Raw genomic sequence first — 15,574 nt, forward strand, 5'->3', positions numbered from 1 at the left:
GTGTCCTCAGAAAACTTCACATAACGCTAGCTTCGAATGCACCAACGTTTTGTTCCTTGATCATCTCGTTCAAAAGCTGAGGCCCTCGTTCATTTTGCCAGTCCCCACAGTCATAGTTCGGACAAAAATGCAGGATCGTCCATAGATCAATCCGCAAAGGTCAAAGCTTGCCCCCCTCCCCTTTCAGGCATGTCAGCGATGAGGCGCATGCTCGATGAAGATGGTGAACTCTCGATTGCGTATGGAGCGACGGGCTATTACGTGAACAGGTTCAACACCTGCACGGGCAGCACTATTTCTTGCCGTCGTGTGGTGCAGCGGCAGCGAGAATCCGGGGCCTGAGCCGAGGACGCCACCTCATGCGAGCCGATCACGGCTCATTCAGCAATTTGCTTCCAACTCACAACTTCACCAGCACCGATGCCGTCCTTCCGCCACCCCGCAGTCGCCGTCTCGCACGGCCCCGGTCCGCTGTGGCTGCTCTCGGACGGCCCCGCCGACATGATGCGCGAGGCTGCCCCAGCAGCGAAGTTGCTGACTTCTCTCTTCGCGAAGCTCTACCCGAACAACGAGAACCTGCCCAAGCGCATCCTCTTCGTGTCGGCGCACTTCGAGTCCGACAGCAGCGGCTTCGAGATCTCCAACGCCGCCAACCCGGACATGATCTACGACTACTACGGCTTCCCTCAAGAGGCGTACGACGTCGTGTACCCCGCCAAGGGAGACCCCGCCTTCGCCCAGAAGGTCAAGGAGCAGCTCGAGAAGAACAATCTCAAGGCCAAACTCGTGAACCGCGGCTTCGACCACGGCACGTTCGTCCCCTTGACGCTGATCCGCCCGCAAGCCGACATTCCGGTGGTCACCTTGTCCATCAACTCGTACCTGAGCAACCAGGACCACTTCGACCTGGGCAAGGCAATTGCTCCGTTCCGTGACGAGGACACGCTGATTCTGTGCTCGGGGCAGTCGACGCACAACCTCCGTGGCTTCCACAGTCGCAGTCCTTCCCTGGTCGAAGGCGCTCGGGCGTTCCAAGCGTGGCTCGACGACGCGCTGTCCTCGCAGTCCAAGCTCGAGATGAAGGAGCGAATCAAGGCTATCACCAATTGGCGCGACGCACCCGGGGCGAGATTCGCTCACCCGTCACCTGACCACTTCATGCCGTTCGTCGTTGGAGCTGGAGCTGGAATGGAAGAGAAGGAGCCAGGCGCTGAACTGCTCTTCGGAGGCTGGGCTATCGGTCACTTTTCCTTCGCAAACTATGCGTGGGGACTGCAGCAGTAAACCGGAAAGGGTTAGCTTCAACAACAGCCCTGTGAGAATATGTATGTGCTCAATGAAATTACGTTCAAAGCATTGTTGGTACTTTTAGCGGACTCACCACCACAGGTTGTCAAAACAAAAAGTCTATTAACTATTTCCATTGCGTTGTTGTGCACAAGCCTGGCGCTACATGATTCGTTCACACGAATTCCTCGGGGCTCTCGTCGAGGACAACGAAAAACTCAGGTCCGTTCTTCCTGATACACTGCGATAGCCGTTCGTTGTCTTCAAAGAGCATTCTCGAGTCTAGTCCAATAACCTGGAGTTCTGTGTATGCAGAGGCATCTGATAGTACAGTCGCCCGGAGGTGACTCTTAAGCGCAGCAACGTCCTGGCACGAGCCGAGATTGACCACAACGGCAACAAGCTGCAGCACAGCAAACGGCATGAGCACTTAGCGTTTGGCTTCATGCACCAATTATCAAAAGCCTCTACAAAAGAACGTACCTCAGGAAACGACTTGTTTGTAGCGATCTTCAGCTCCACAGATCCTGCAGGCTCCGCACTCACCGTCGTAGCATGATCCCTCGTCGCACGTTCATCAACGTCGGAGTTCTCAACTTCAACGCGATGTTCCTCGTCTACTTCACCAGGTAACGACTTCACAACAGCGTTCTGCTTCACCACCCTGGCCACCGTGCGGCCAGCTACAGCAGGAGCTCGCCGGCGGGGTTTGGGCGATACAGAGGCCGCTGACGGTTCTTCGTTGGACTTATTTGATGCTGCGCGCCGCTTTGCTGGGCGATTTACTGGAGCGTGCTCACGTTCAGCAGGCGGAGTCAAGCTACCTGGGGCTCTGCGTCGCTTCCGACTGCTTTGCCGAGGGGTTTGCAGATTTTTCCACTTATCCTACATTGGCACACCGATCCGTCAGCAAACCCGCACTAAAAAGGCACAGGCAGGACGCAGTTTACCTTCAGATCCACATTAGTTCGATGAGAGGAGAAGACTCCAGCACCGTCAATAAGAATCTGCTTCCACTTTCCAATGCCGTACCTCGCTACCCCTTGACGGAGGAATTCCTCCTCATCCTCGGTCCAAAACACCGTCGCCCGTCGTCCTCTAGTGTCGTCACAACACGCCGAGCAACTATTACATGCTGCAGCCTCACTCCAACTCAAATAGTGTACCCTTGCTCACCTTATGGGGCGGACATCAGCAGCGTCTCCGTCCGCTCGCTCACTCTCGGGGCTTGGCACTTCCTCGTCCTCTCGGTCGACGTCCAGCAGCTGCACCGGCATCTTCACCTCCTCAACCACTACTGCTGCTGCTTCTTCTTCTTCTCCGTCACCAGCCTGTCCTTCTACATGAGTCTGGATATCGACAGCCTCTGCTTTGCCCCCCTCTTCCTGCGTCTGCTCGTCATCCACGTCGGCGTCGTCCACGCTGCCGAAGTCCAACTGCCTCGAGCGAGGTGGGGCGCCCTCCTCGCTCGGCTGCGACCGCTCCGGCGTGCGCTGGCCCAGCGACGCAGCCACGTCCTGCAGCGACTGGTCCTTGCGCCACCGCCCCGAGGACGTGACGGAGCTGATCGAGGCGCGCCTGCTGCTCGAGGCGGAGGACGGCGTGCGCATCGCTCACGAGTACCTAAAATGCAACTGGTGGCAAACATTTTGTGCCCAAAATAGTCCCGATGGACTTTTTGCACAAATTCTGAGCACTTCAACTTGAGTTAGTCCGCAAAGTCGTCGTTGGAGTATTCCTCGTCTTCGTCGTTGCCTTGGTCTTGATTGCCTTCAGGGCTGGGAGTGAGAGCAACGCTCGAAGGGTTGACGGCTGGTTCCTCTTCGAACTCACTGCCGTATCCGCTGACTTCGTGCTTGTCGTTCACGTGGGGCTGCTCGTCTGTTGCTCGGGCGGACGGAAGACCATAGTCGTCGAAATTGTCGCCGTCGTAAGCTTCGTCTTGTTCTTCATCGGAGTGAGGCTGCTGTGCTTGGTCTTGCTCAAATGATGGTAGTGACGACTTGTCCTCATTCGGAGTGCCGGCCCTCTCTCCCTCGTTTCCCTCGCTAGCAACAACTTCCTCTGCGTGTTCGGGTTCCGCTACAACCGACTTTTCATCAGACTCACCAGGAATATTGGAAGCGTTAGCTACTCCATTTGTCGGCGCAGATTGAATGACTTCGCCATTGTCGGTGGATCCATCTTCGTCCTTGTTCCGCACATCTTTCGGGGCTTCACATTCGTCACCACGATCAACGGTGCTGTCCCCTTCATCGTTGGAGCGATCATCCACTTCAGTTAGTTGAGAATCGCTTGCATTGAGTGCTGCCTCGTCGGTAACATTGGTTTCAACTTCTTGCAGTTGATCACTGTCTGGTGGATCGAAATTTGAGTCCGCCACTGCCACTGCATTCAGCGCCGTCTCCAACTCAACCCCTGGAGAAAACGCCCCGGAAAGACTCATCGTATCTCGATCACGTTCGTCTACATCCAAAGAACCCGGTGGGTCTGCCTGTTTCATGTCGGCTGAGTTCGTGCCACTTCCTCGACTCCGACCACGGGAAAACGTGAACCGCACAGAGACGATCTCATTATCCGGGATATACGCAGCCTGCTCGTCACTTGCTGCCGGGTTTGTCGTGTCTGGCGTACTCAACCCTGTGGTTGATTCGGTCGTCTTAACTGGGCAAAGAGGTGACGGTTTTGTCTTACGTAGCTCGATGATGCGTCGATGGTTGGCAGCACTTGCTTGTGGCACAGTAGTGTCGAAGCTTCCTCGACTACCGAGTTGAACTTGTCCTTTAGAGCTTCGGCGTCCAGACTTTCGGGCACTAAGGGCCCCCACCACATCAGTCTTCGTAGGAGAAGAAGTTAGTTCTAGATCCCTATCGGATTCTGCATGAGTAAGACCGGTCTTTAGGTGATGTGGCTGGAGTGATTTTAGCGGCTTGGACCGCAGAACAGCCTGGGGCGAGACCTGAGCTCTCCGTAGCTCTTGTTGCAATGCCGATCGACGCTTCTCCTGATTTTTGAGGAACTCCTGCGTCCATTTACCGTCCTTTTCCCATTCCTTGGAGTTCAGAGTCGCTTTTGTGCTCTGAAGACGCTTTATGAGAGCCTAGCGCACATTCAACGCGCTGGGTTAGCCTTATACACAGTCGTTTCAAACGCAATGCAACTCACCTGGTTCTCTTGCCAGATTTTCCGCTGTTCCTGTCTTTTGTAGTAGTCGTGAGCGAGGCGATTTCGCTGGTGAGGTAGGACCAGCGGCGTGTCATACGTAGTTATATCCCCAGTCGTAGTCCCATTCTCATTTCCTGTATGCAGCCTCGCTGGCGGTTTGACCGCTGGGATCCGAACTCGTCGGTCTGAGACCTCTTGGTTAATTTCTGCGCTGTGATTTGGTAGTGCAGCCCCGTCGGCCTCTTCTCGGCCGCTGCCTCCTCCAAGACCCCTGAAATCAACTTCCTGTTCGCCACCGGGTCGCGAAATCGTCACCAGATGCTGCCGTGTCTTCATGGGACTGGTAGGACATCTCTTTTGCGCGTACGAGTGGTGGAACTGCGGGAGGCGCGTAGATTTAGGGGATCTTGTGTCAACACAACTGTGAGCTTTCGACACGCGCGACAAGTGACCAGCCAAATTCCTGGCGATCTCGCGTGTCCAGATTGTAGCGTTGCTGTATGGTTCTGCGCGTCGACCACGGTCCATGTTTCTCTGTTCAATGGGCTGCTCGAATATCCCAAGCGAAACCCAGTGGCAGCTCAGCTCTGTCTACGAATGAGTGCTCAGAACTTTCGATATCTGCCTTCAGCAAAATTAGATTGTGCTTTTATTTAGCTCGGAGTGAGTTGGTGATGTATGGTGATCTCGACGCGATACAAGCCACTGCAAAGCTTGATCCCAGTGGACCCTCTCTCGGATGTTGCTGGTCTTCACTAGGACATCTTCGTCTCGGACTTTCAAGCGGAGCACGCAATCACCCTGAAAGTTTTCTTTTAAGATAGACCGGGCTAGAAGTTTCTTCGATGGAGATGACGGACTTTTCGCCTCAATACCGAGTGAGCGCTGAGGGCAGACTTCAAGCTGACTCGCGAAGACGCGCTCAATACGAGGTACGTGGCTGCTTTCTTTTCGGCGGAAAAGGAGATAATCTCCACTCGGTGCTAGCTTGATCTGGATGCTTTCAACGGTGTCTGGTCTTGCTTCCCGGAGCACACGAAACTTGCCCCCGCTCACAAGTAATTCGTAAAATGCTTTCTCCGAGTCCGGTATTTGCAGCAGTGGGCTTGAACTCGGCGTCGGTTTTGCTTGGACGGACTTGATGCGTTGCTTTTGATAGCCCAGAGCCGACACTTTCTCCAGGATAGTGCTGGCAATGCGATAGATTTGACCCCCTGTCGTCTCCGGATATTCTTGGGTGACCAGCTCGAGAGCCTCAAACACGCACTCGTCTTGCAGAGAAGGGTAACTCTCGCCAACGTTGAGAACCAACAGGTCAAAAAAACACAAACTGCTCAGTAGTGTACTTTCGTCCTTGATATGGTTCAATATTCGCTCCAACGTGATAGGGATAGCGTCATACACTATCAAAATCTGGGCGCATTCAATGTCCTCACTCAACGTGCACAGCAGCCCATAGAGAGCTTGCTCCAGCGATCTATCGTATCCCACGCTATCCAGCAGCTCAAGAATCGTGAATGATCCTTTAGGTGATATGGTTTTACAAATAGCGGTATCAACTGCAAGTCGCCCCAGAATCCCAACGAGTTTCTCCACAGACATCCCAGTACTCGTACTGTGCAGTTTGTGAATCGAATCGGCAAGTTCTAACAGCCACATCGGTAGATCCCTCCATCCATGACCGATTGCTCGGTCAGAGCACGCCATATTCACAAAGCCGTCTATCGCCAACTCTACCAATGCACAGTCGAAGTTAGTTTCCCAGATTCGGTCGATGGTCTGCTGCAGCTCTTGAAGCCCATGTAAAATCTCAGCAGACTCACACAAGCGCTCGTCTTTTGTAAGGGTTTTCAGCAATGAGAGGCACGATTTTAGCACACTATTATCCCCTCGGCTGGAGTAATTGTCCAGTATATCAAACAGCAGCGGGATAATATCGGCTTCAAGTAGATTCGCCAACAACTCCGATTTCTTTCTTGCTCTGTCTCCCAGAAGTATCCACGTCTGTACATGCTTTCCGGATTGGTGTTCAAATACTTCCAACATTCGATTTACGAATTCAATGCACATATTGCAAATATTAGCGTTGTCAGAGTTCTTCTTGCACACGAGCAGTATCGATTCAGCTGCATCGGCTGCCACAAGCTGAGCAATTTGTGTCTGGAATGAGGTACTTCGAGACGCTATGTCCAGCAACAACCCAAGGCAAGAGCGCCCTATCCAGCCGTCGTTGGCATGCAACTTCAGACACGTCAGCAGTACACCAACGCCATCTGAGTCGATTAAGTGCTGCAGAGTTAAATGCCGCTTCTCTTGGTAGATGCACGCAAGAACTGTAAGAGCTCTCCTCACCATGAAACTGTGGCTCATGAACATGCGGATGATGCCGACGACAACGTTGGTTGTGGCTTCAATTGATTCATGAACCAGATCATCAGAGGCGCAGATTATGGTTGATATGCACTTGAGCCAATTCCAAGCCGTTGGACTGCTGCCGATATATGGCAGGACAGCGGTGTTGAGGACAGCTAAGCTGTCGCGACTTCCAACACTACGAAAGCATTGAACACCGATCTTATTGTTAAGAATGCGGAGCGTCGACAGGCACTCATCAACGACCTCCTCATCAAGTTTCCAGTTTTGGAGTAGCTCAAATAACAGATCCAGTAGAGGCTCAAACTTCTCAAAACTGGTCTCAGTTGGGCCTCCACCTTCGGTAGCAACGTTGTTGCAAAACCTTGCGAGACATCGAGCAAACGGAAGCGATAGACATTGGTGCAACGAGCAGGATGCTAGTAACGCAGGAATATCGAGCTCCTCATTCGAACGCACGACAGACGGGTGCACGAATGCTATCTGATCTAGCATTTGCATCACTTGGCAGATCATTGGGGTCGTTATTGTGTGAAGAACAACGATTTCACAGAGAGATGGCACCAAATCGAACACATATCTTCTGTTTGAAGCCATGTCTGGGTCGTCCAACACAAGGCTGAGTTGGTTGACGGCTTCTCGCAAGTGGATATACGCCAGGGGCTCAATTGAAGTTTTCTCGGAAGTGTTCAGGTCAACGTACAAGCACTCCTGGGGTTCACTCGACACCTGGACTATACTTCGGCAATTCGACGAAATGATCTTCAGAATTTCGTTCTCGGACAGAGGCATCTGCAGCTCCGATTCATTGGCTACCGAGGTTGTAGCAGTACAACGGGGTTTGGATGCTGCGGATATTACCTTCTGTCGTGTAATGTATAGCTGTAGAACAAGCGTCTCGGTCTCTTCATCCGATCGCGCTGATGCAGGTATTATCAGCGTTCTACATTGCTGTATCAAGGACATGTTGAGCTTCGAGGGGTCGACCGCTAAGAAATACTCCAGTACGAGATACGCCCACCGGGTGGAAGAAGAGCCTTCACTTGTTTCAACGTAAATAAACAGCAGTTGTAGTGCAAATTTTATGCTTTCGTGATCCAGGTTTGCGCCATAGCCAGCAAGAAGGCAGACGATCTCCAGGGCTAAATAAATGATGTCTGCATACTGAGAGGGTGCACAAAGTACGTTGTGCAAAATGCCAATACCCCCTAAATCCGAGCAGAGAACTGCACAGTTTTTTCGCTTGCTGAAGAGCTTCAGGGTTTCAAGAGCAGCCCGCAACACGTCGCTCCCTGAAATTTGCCGCCATCCTCGTTGACCCGTGTCACCAACTTTTCCAGCGAGATTCTGCTTTACCACTGCCAAAATCGCAGTGAGCTCGCCACTTTCAATCCGCTGCGTTTTGTGGCGTATGTCATTAACATGATCGAACAAGAACGTGAAGATTGTCACGTGAACATCGTTACTTGGCGCACCACGGGCGAGCTCAAAGAAGTGCAGGAGACCTTGGGGAAGAACCAAAATTGATTCTAGGAGCAGCTCCTGAGACCACTTGTGTGGAGAGAACACTCTCAGAAGTTCCAGTACACTTTCCACCTCTCCACTTTCCCATCGGGCACCGTACACGGTTCTAAGAGCCGAAACACAATTTTGAAGACTCTTTTCAAGGCACTGCGATCGATTTACGCCCGTTGCAAGTCGTTGCATCACATTGGACAACACGTGCGTGCAAGCGTCAACAAATTGCCATGCAGCCGCTCGAACAGAAGGCGAAAGATATAGCGCCACGGCTAAGTCCATGTAGTCCGCTAGCGCTTCGTCAGAAATACAAATCGGGTTCAACAATTGTCTCAAACTCACCGCTGAGTCCTCCACGGTGGTTCTATCGGTATCAACCTTTAAACCAACCACTCTGGCAATGTTGAGATGAAGGCTGACTATCGCTGAGTACTCGGAGATTTCAAAACTAGGAGCAGCATTGAAGAGCTCGTAGAAAGCCGACCCAGATTGAGCAATCTCCTTCAGACTACAGCCCGATCCAACGGTTGAGGCGTCTGTCGTAAGCTGGCCAAACTTCAAAGTTAGGCAAGCGACGCTGTCTGTAATGTGTCTTTTGATCCTTCGTGCATTAGCCACGGTAGTTTGGCTATGAACCAAGCGCTTGCTTTGCTGATATAATTTTCCGAATAACTCGTTGCAATCCAACTGCCAGCCTTTCGCACCATTCACCATTCCCACACAATCTGCCAGGCTCTTCCACGAGAGAACGCTCATATCTGCAATTACAATTTTGACGAGGCTGATCAGCAGCGCGATTGGGTCCGAAGATAGTTGCAAAATCTTTTCCGCGTAGAGAAGCCCATGATGCTGGATCACAGCCCCCAACACAACGGCACACCAAGTTTGGCAGGGCTTTCTGTGTATGGCTATTGTACTGGTCGATGAGGCCAAAGCGTGACGTGTAGCTCGATGTTGAGTAATATGACGCACGTGTTCCGCTCCAAGTTCTATACAATGCTGAAGAATAACACCAGTGGTCTGAAGAATTTCTTCCAGAAGTGCGGACTTGGTCAGGCCAGCGTTCGTGTCCGAGAAAAAAATATTCAGCGTTCCCAGGCACAAACGAACTAACACGTCACTGCCATTTTCCTCGCTGTGAATAGAGAACACGTTCTCAGAAAACGATGAGAGAAGCATAGAAATTATCCCCAGCACAGATACAGCGACATCGTAACCATCCGCTTCCGCCTCTAGGTGTGCCAAATCTGCCTGTACAAGCTGCCACAGCACGTTTTCCAGTTCGCTGATGTGAGAGGACGCCAGCACTATTTCTCTGCACTGACTGCATCGAAGAAGGTAGTTCAGTGCGTCGAGAAGTTCCATCAGCAAAGCGGGCTCAAGGACCGTAAATCCTGAGACGATTCGGAGAAGTACGAACTCGATGACCAACGTGAATTCGCTCCAGCCACGATCCGCCAATGCAGCGATCCAGCGCATGGAATGCCATGCTGTACTCTCTGCGAACTGGCATAGCGCTGTATTGATGACTTCTTCTCGCTGCGCCGTAGGAAGTAGCTGGCTTAATAAGCAGCCCAGTTCTAGGAAGAACGAGGCGTAGTCCCCCATCTCCTCCACGTGAGCACCGAAGTTCTCCACTACAGCTGCGAGATAGCCAAAGATACGGTGATAAGCGTCAACTGTCTTCCGTACTTGACTGGAAAACAGTATCGCCTCAAGAGCCTTGAAATCATCCGTCGAGTTTGTCATTGAGGCGCAATCAATAACGCCACTCTTGGTCGCCAAGCACCTCTCCAGGCGCTTAATTAGTCGACTCACGTAGCTCGTCGTCGCAAAAAGTGCAATTGCTTTATCAAAATGCACAACGTTATCTTGTGCGGTTAACGAGGGAGAAAGAATAAATATTCCAGTTAGTTTCCCCAGAACGCCTAAGCATCTGGAGACCAAAGCATCCGACATGGCATCGGACACCTTTGCGATTTCCTCAAGGATTCGAATTGCGCCCGTACATTCTCCTTGGAGGAGCGTGCAACTGCTCTCGTGCTGTATCGAATCCTCCAGACCGTTTAGTATCACCTTCATCATCTTGATATGTTGCCCCCCGGCTGTCTTAGCTAACTGCTTTCCACGAGAGAGAACTGTCAAAGTCGTTGCAAACAGCAACTTCCGAGTGCGCTGTTGAGTTGGGTTGCGCTGTAGAATTGAGGTAACCACTGCAATCCACCGACTTTCCACTTCGTTAGATATTGGTATCGGAGATGCCAACATGGCCTGAAGCACTTGACAGCCACCGTCCACAAGCAAAGCTGGGAATTTCTTCACGTGTAAGGCTTCCTCGAGACAGCCAATAACTGCATCATCGGCCCCAGATTTAACTAACTGCGAGCAGACTGTCCGTCCGTCAACTCCATCGTGAGAATCTTGAGCTACTGGTATTCCCATTCCTTGCGTCACTGCTGGGGCTGTCACCACATTCAGTAAGGAATAGAAACACGTTGTGACGAGCTGGACAAACGAAGCCTCGCTGCGTAGTAACAGTTCTTGCTTTGCATAACGCAGCATTCCAGTAATACGCTGAATGGAACCTTCTTCGATCAAGAGGGGGACAAAAGGTTTGACAAACGCTAGAGCTCCCACGACACTGCAGCACGTATCCAACGCTTCTGTCAATATTGCCTGTTCATCGCAAGAAACACTAACATCAGGTTTGTACATCTTAACAGCAACATACCATAAAATACCTGAGTGCTGAAGGACTGCCCGTTTGAGACGTGAGCTTGTGGCTCGATCGTACTGAGGTTTCTGGTTACATCAAGCTTGTGAGCCACGTCACAAATAATGAGCCGTGCGTTCAGGCCCGGGGACTCTTTAGATTCCCACTGGTACGAGCAAATTGCCTTGGACACAACTTGCAGTAACGCTCGGTCAATAAACGCCGCTCGGATGCTGCTGTTTAACTGAAAAAAATACACGTCAGTAACCGAATCAAAACGAGTCGATAAAGGTGCGGTTGTGCTCCTCACCAGTGCATTCACCACAAGATTGAGCATTTCTCCTATGAAAGAGCACTCTGACAGCTTGACGCGCATGACACGAACTATATCTCGGACATGTTGGTTTGACAACAGCGGCTGATCAGAACTTTGCTGTGCTATCAGCCGTGTCAATGCCATCGCACACTCCAGTTGATACGAGTGGTTAGTGTCCAGGGCGAGCATCGATTCCGCAACGAGGGAACAGAAGCTTCTGCGAATTTACAGTAAAAAAAATGTGAAGGGAAGGCATACAGCATTTACTACGATAGCAGCTAGCAGAACGCCACGTACGGTAATAAATCAGGTTGGCATACACGAGATGACATGAGAGTCGTAACAACTACGTGAGCGCTTAGTGGTAGCTACAATGGACAGGAGTTGTTAGCAAAGTACCGTATACCCCTAACATCCAATATTTTCTTACCTCTTGACGTTTACTCAGTACTGATACGAAAAGGGCAGCACCGTTGCTTTCCGTAAACTTTTCCGAAAATCCCTACGCCACGCAAAGTAAGTTATCCATGGTTGGGCTTTTAACCTCTCGATAGTCTTACTTCGCAATGTAGCAGCGTTTTCAGCGTTGCTAGAAGGTGGCGTATAAGCTCATCGTTTCCATCCTCACATCTGTCGCTGATCACTTCAATCCACTTGTGGACGCCACTGCCATTTATTTGGACTTCGTTCCACGTTTCGTCCGGCCAATGCATCGACACATAGTACAGTGCTTGAGCCACTGCTGTTTCAATAGTTGTATTGCCGAGCGCAGATTCCCCGGCGAAAACGTTGGTAATTACTGCTATCCCCCCGCTATCTAGAAAAGCACGAGCTTCCTCTCTGTTCATAATAAATTTGGGCACGGAGCTGTTGTATGAGAATCAAGACGGAACTAACTCAAACACTCAGGCACATACCTCCATACAACACTCAGCAAAAGCGTCATCGCTGCAGTTTGAAATGCATTTACCTGGGCTTCAGTGTGCCTAGGGACAAAACGCAAGTTCAATGTACACAGCATTATTCACGTGATTGCGTCGTGTCAAAATACGGCATTGTACCTACGATTCATCAGGAGGTAACGCGAGATTTATCAAACATGTTAACGAGCTCTGGACAGCACTTTGAAGAGGTGCTCGAATCAGCTTCTCCACACAGGTTCTGTGAGTCTTCATAGGATGCAACAAATGGTCACCCGGTTACTACACAATGAAAAAAAAATCAGGTGCAAGTATTGACATCGGAATACGTTTCGTACATCATCTAGATCCATCTTGAGCTGATATTGATGCAAGGCAGCTGCCAGAACGGGCACCGAAAACCCAAGGTGTGGAGCTCGAAGTGCACTAGATCCTCCAGCATCTACAATTCTGTGAAATTAATTAGATGTTGCGTATTTGATCCACATAGTATTGCATTCATACCGAAAGATGACTGCCACAGCAGCCGAAGCAAACGCGGTGCTTACTCCATCCAATTGGTGATTGCACTGGTCAATAGTCTTCAGAACCACGTTCGCGGATGTTGCGGGGACTCCAATATCCGTTCTTAGCTGAAAAAGCAACTTCAAGGTCAGCACGCAATCGAGTTCGAGGCCATTGTCCAGCGAATCCGTAAGCTGCCAGCGAAACAACGTAAGAAGCTATCCCCCCTTATGAATTTATTTCATAGATGGAGGCGTACCATTGCTTGTGCGGTGGTTGCGACAAGTTGGGTCCACAGTCCACTTTCAACTCTTTCCAGGTTCTTGGCAAGCTTGGATAGAATATTGATTCCACACCGAACGCAGGCAGGTTCGTTCTGGTAGTTCACCTTATGAACGATTTTGTCGAGAATGATCAGAATGTCTAAGGCAGAGCATTATCATTTGGGTTAGTTATCTGCGATGTGCGTGTACTAGTAGTACCCGTGGTCGTAGAAGTCTTACCGTTTTTAAGGATGGAGCTTGCCACGATATCCTCGGCGATATTCAGCATTCCCAGCAGGAGCTCGAAACAAGAAGCAATAAACGCTGGCGAGTCCAAGTTCGCAAGCATGGCGTCTACAGTCCCCACCAGAGCTCCCGTAGCAATAAAGGACCCGATGCAATCTTTGATTTCCTGGTCGTCTTTATCTGCGGCGATCCCATCAGAAAGCTCCTGGTACAGGAACTGGATTCCACGTTGCAAAACGGGGTAGACGTCCTGGTACTGTGAAAGGGTGTGGATCAGGGCCTCGGCTCGACTTCTGGGCCTAGCTGGGTCCTGGTGTTGGTCAGCGTACGCCACTTCCTCTGTTTCCTGACCATCGCTTCCTGGCATGCCTACTTCACACCAAATGGAGACTGGACCGCGCGACTCTTCAAATTTGATCACAATTGGCAAGATTTTATTTTCAAGCCTGGGCCTGTATGCCCAAGATCAGCGATCATCATCAGTCCGAGCGCCAAATGACTGGAACCTCATCCGTGCGGAATCTATCGACAAGGAAAATATTAGTATAAGCAGCATCGAGAGTACCTTTCAGCTCAAGTCAACAATCATACCTCTGCGTGCACGTAGCTTCCTTGAGGGGCGTGGCTTCACCGTACTGGAATTGAAGGACACCAGCTTGGGCGATCATCGCGCCATTGTCGATGCAATAGCGCTGGTCCATGGCACAGACGCGTCCGTTGCGCTCCTTCGCCATAATACCCATCATTTCCTGAAGACGCAGGTTACCTACAAAGTAGCAAAATCAGTCAGCGCCATTGCCCCTGAGCTGCCAACCCAGGCACGTAAGTGAAAACAGGAAAGCATTTTGAACGTACATCCGACGCCGCCAACGATAAGCACCTCCGATTGTCCACAGTGAGCCATCGCACGCTCCGTAATTTCCACCTGGTAAATAGGACACGAAGAAAACGACAAAATGAGCTTCCACCCCAACATCTGTGCAGTCCTGGAGAAGAGCGACATAATACCAGCATGGCGAAGATTGTTTCCTGCAGCGAGTAGCACAAGTCGGCCTTGGTGCATTCCCCAGACTTGATCTTCTCGCTGAAAACAAAAATCAAAACACAGTACGGTGAGACGCCAGCATTCACTTTACCTTCTAGCAAAGCGAAGTGCAGTATTTCCGACATACTTGGCCTCCTTTTCAATGAAAGTCGAGATACCGGAGAAAGACACGTCCATTCCCTTCACGATGTACGGCAGCTCAATGAACTTCTTGCCTCTGCACCCACAACAAGCACGTCACGTCAGTCATCGCAAGCCTTGAACATTCCCCAAGCCAAAACTTCACGCACTCTCTCGCCAGCACTTCGATATTGTACCCCGGACTCGGGTCGTTCGACAGCTCCAACACTCGCGCAAAGCGATCCAGGCAGTTTCCAACTGCGATATCGATCGTCTCGCCGAAAATGCGATAGCTGCACAGTGCACAAGTACCCCCATTCATTAGCAACCTCTAATACCACCAAGTCCACCTCAAGGCATCCCGCACCATTGCATCGAGTAGGCGATCACTTGGGTGTTGCCACCGCTGACGTAGAGCACCACCGGGTCGGCGGCCTTGGTCACCGTGCGGCCCATCTCAATATCTGCACCAACCGACACGCGCCACAAGTTAGCAAGACCACCACCTGTAACACCTCCATCATTGCAGCTAGAGCACTGACGTCCGACGCAGTGGTTGACGCCCACCAGCGGCTTGTTCCACAGCAGCGACAGCATCCGCGCGCAGACGGCGGCCGAGCGCAGCGGCCCGCCCATGCCCGGGCCCTTGGTGTAGCAGATGCAGTCCAGCTGCTGCGGCGACACGTTGGCCTCGGCCAGAGCCGCCCGCACGATGCCCACGACGTGGTTCTGGTGATGCCAGGCTGTCTCGCGCGGCAGGAAGCCCTGGCCGGGCGGCGTGATGTACGTCTTGCGAGGGTTCGACAGGATCTCCGTCTCGCCGTCCGCGCGGTAGCGGATGATCCCTACGCCCAGCTTGTTGGCGCTGCCCTCGATGCCCATGGCGAGCACATCGCCGTCCTTACGCATCGGCGGCACCATCTTTCAAAGTCAATATTGCTGGACGAAATGCAGACCTATGGTGTGGCGAATTGTGGGGGTATACAATATGCCATAAGAGAGTTTTGATCGTGCGACCTTTCATGGTAATCGACACACAAGATCCGCTGCTGGAAGAGCGCAATGAGGTCGTTGGCGCTGACGTTCGTGGCGATCGCCGCGCTG

General features: G+C 51.5%; 3 protein-coding genes across 3 annotated transcripts; 1 reads left to right on the forward strand and 2 right to left on the reverse strand.

Annotated features, from left to right (window-relative positions):
- Positions 1-420: 420 nt before the first annotated feature.
- On the forward strand, positions 421-1,284 carry PHYSODRAFT_254957 (hypothetical protein; the record flags this gene model as incomplete). Its single annotated transcript, XM_009520650.1, has 1 exon — positions 421-1,284. One exon carries the CDS (start codon positions 421-423, stop codon positions 1,282-1,284), a length of 864 nt encoding a protein of 287 aa, XP_009518945.1.
- A 1,711-nt stretch (positions 1,285-2,995) lies between these two features.
- PHYSODRAFT_254985 (hypothetical protein) lies at positions 2,996-3,733 on the reverse strand (the record flags this gene model as incomplete). Its single annotated transcript, XM_009520651.1, has 1 exon — positions 2,996-3,733. One exon carries the CDS (start codon positions 3,731-3,733, stop codon positions 2,996-2,998), a length of 738 nt encoding a protein of 245 aa, XP_009518946.1.
- Positions 3,734-10,140: 6,407 nt separating this feature from the next.
- Positions 10,141-15,379, reverse strand: PHYSODRAFT_463651 (hypothetical protein; the record flags this gene model as incomplete). The annotated part of the gene is made up of 15 exons (XM_009520652.1): positions 10,141-10,763; positions 11,075-11,207; positions 11,666-11,740; positions 11,803-11,874; positions 11,933-12,212; positions 12,797-12,919; positions 13,153-13,219; positions 13,300-13,461; positions 13,889-14,071; positions 14,161-14,230; positions 14,314-14,389; positions 14,478-14,567; positions 14,641-14,763; positions 14,838-14,934; positions 15,013-15,379. Coding segments are annotated over 15 exons (2,541 nt in total), but the record flags the coding sequence as incomplete, so codon positions are not given.
- Between the last annotated feature and the right edge of the window lie 195 nt (positions 15,380-15,574).

Source organism: Phytophthora sojae (assembly GCF_000149755.1).
Source record: "Phytophthora sojae unplaced genomic scaffold PHYSOscaffold_2, whole genome shotgun sequence".
NCBI classification, from domain to species: domain Eukaryota; phylum Oomycota; class Peronosporomycetes; order Peronosporales; family Peronosporaceae; genus Phytophthora; species Phytophthora sojae.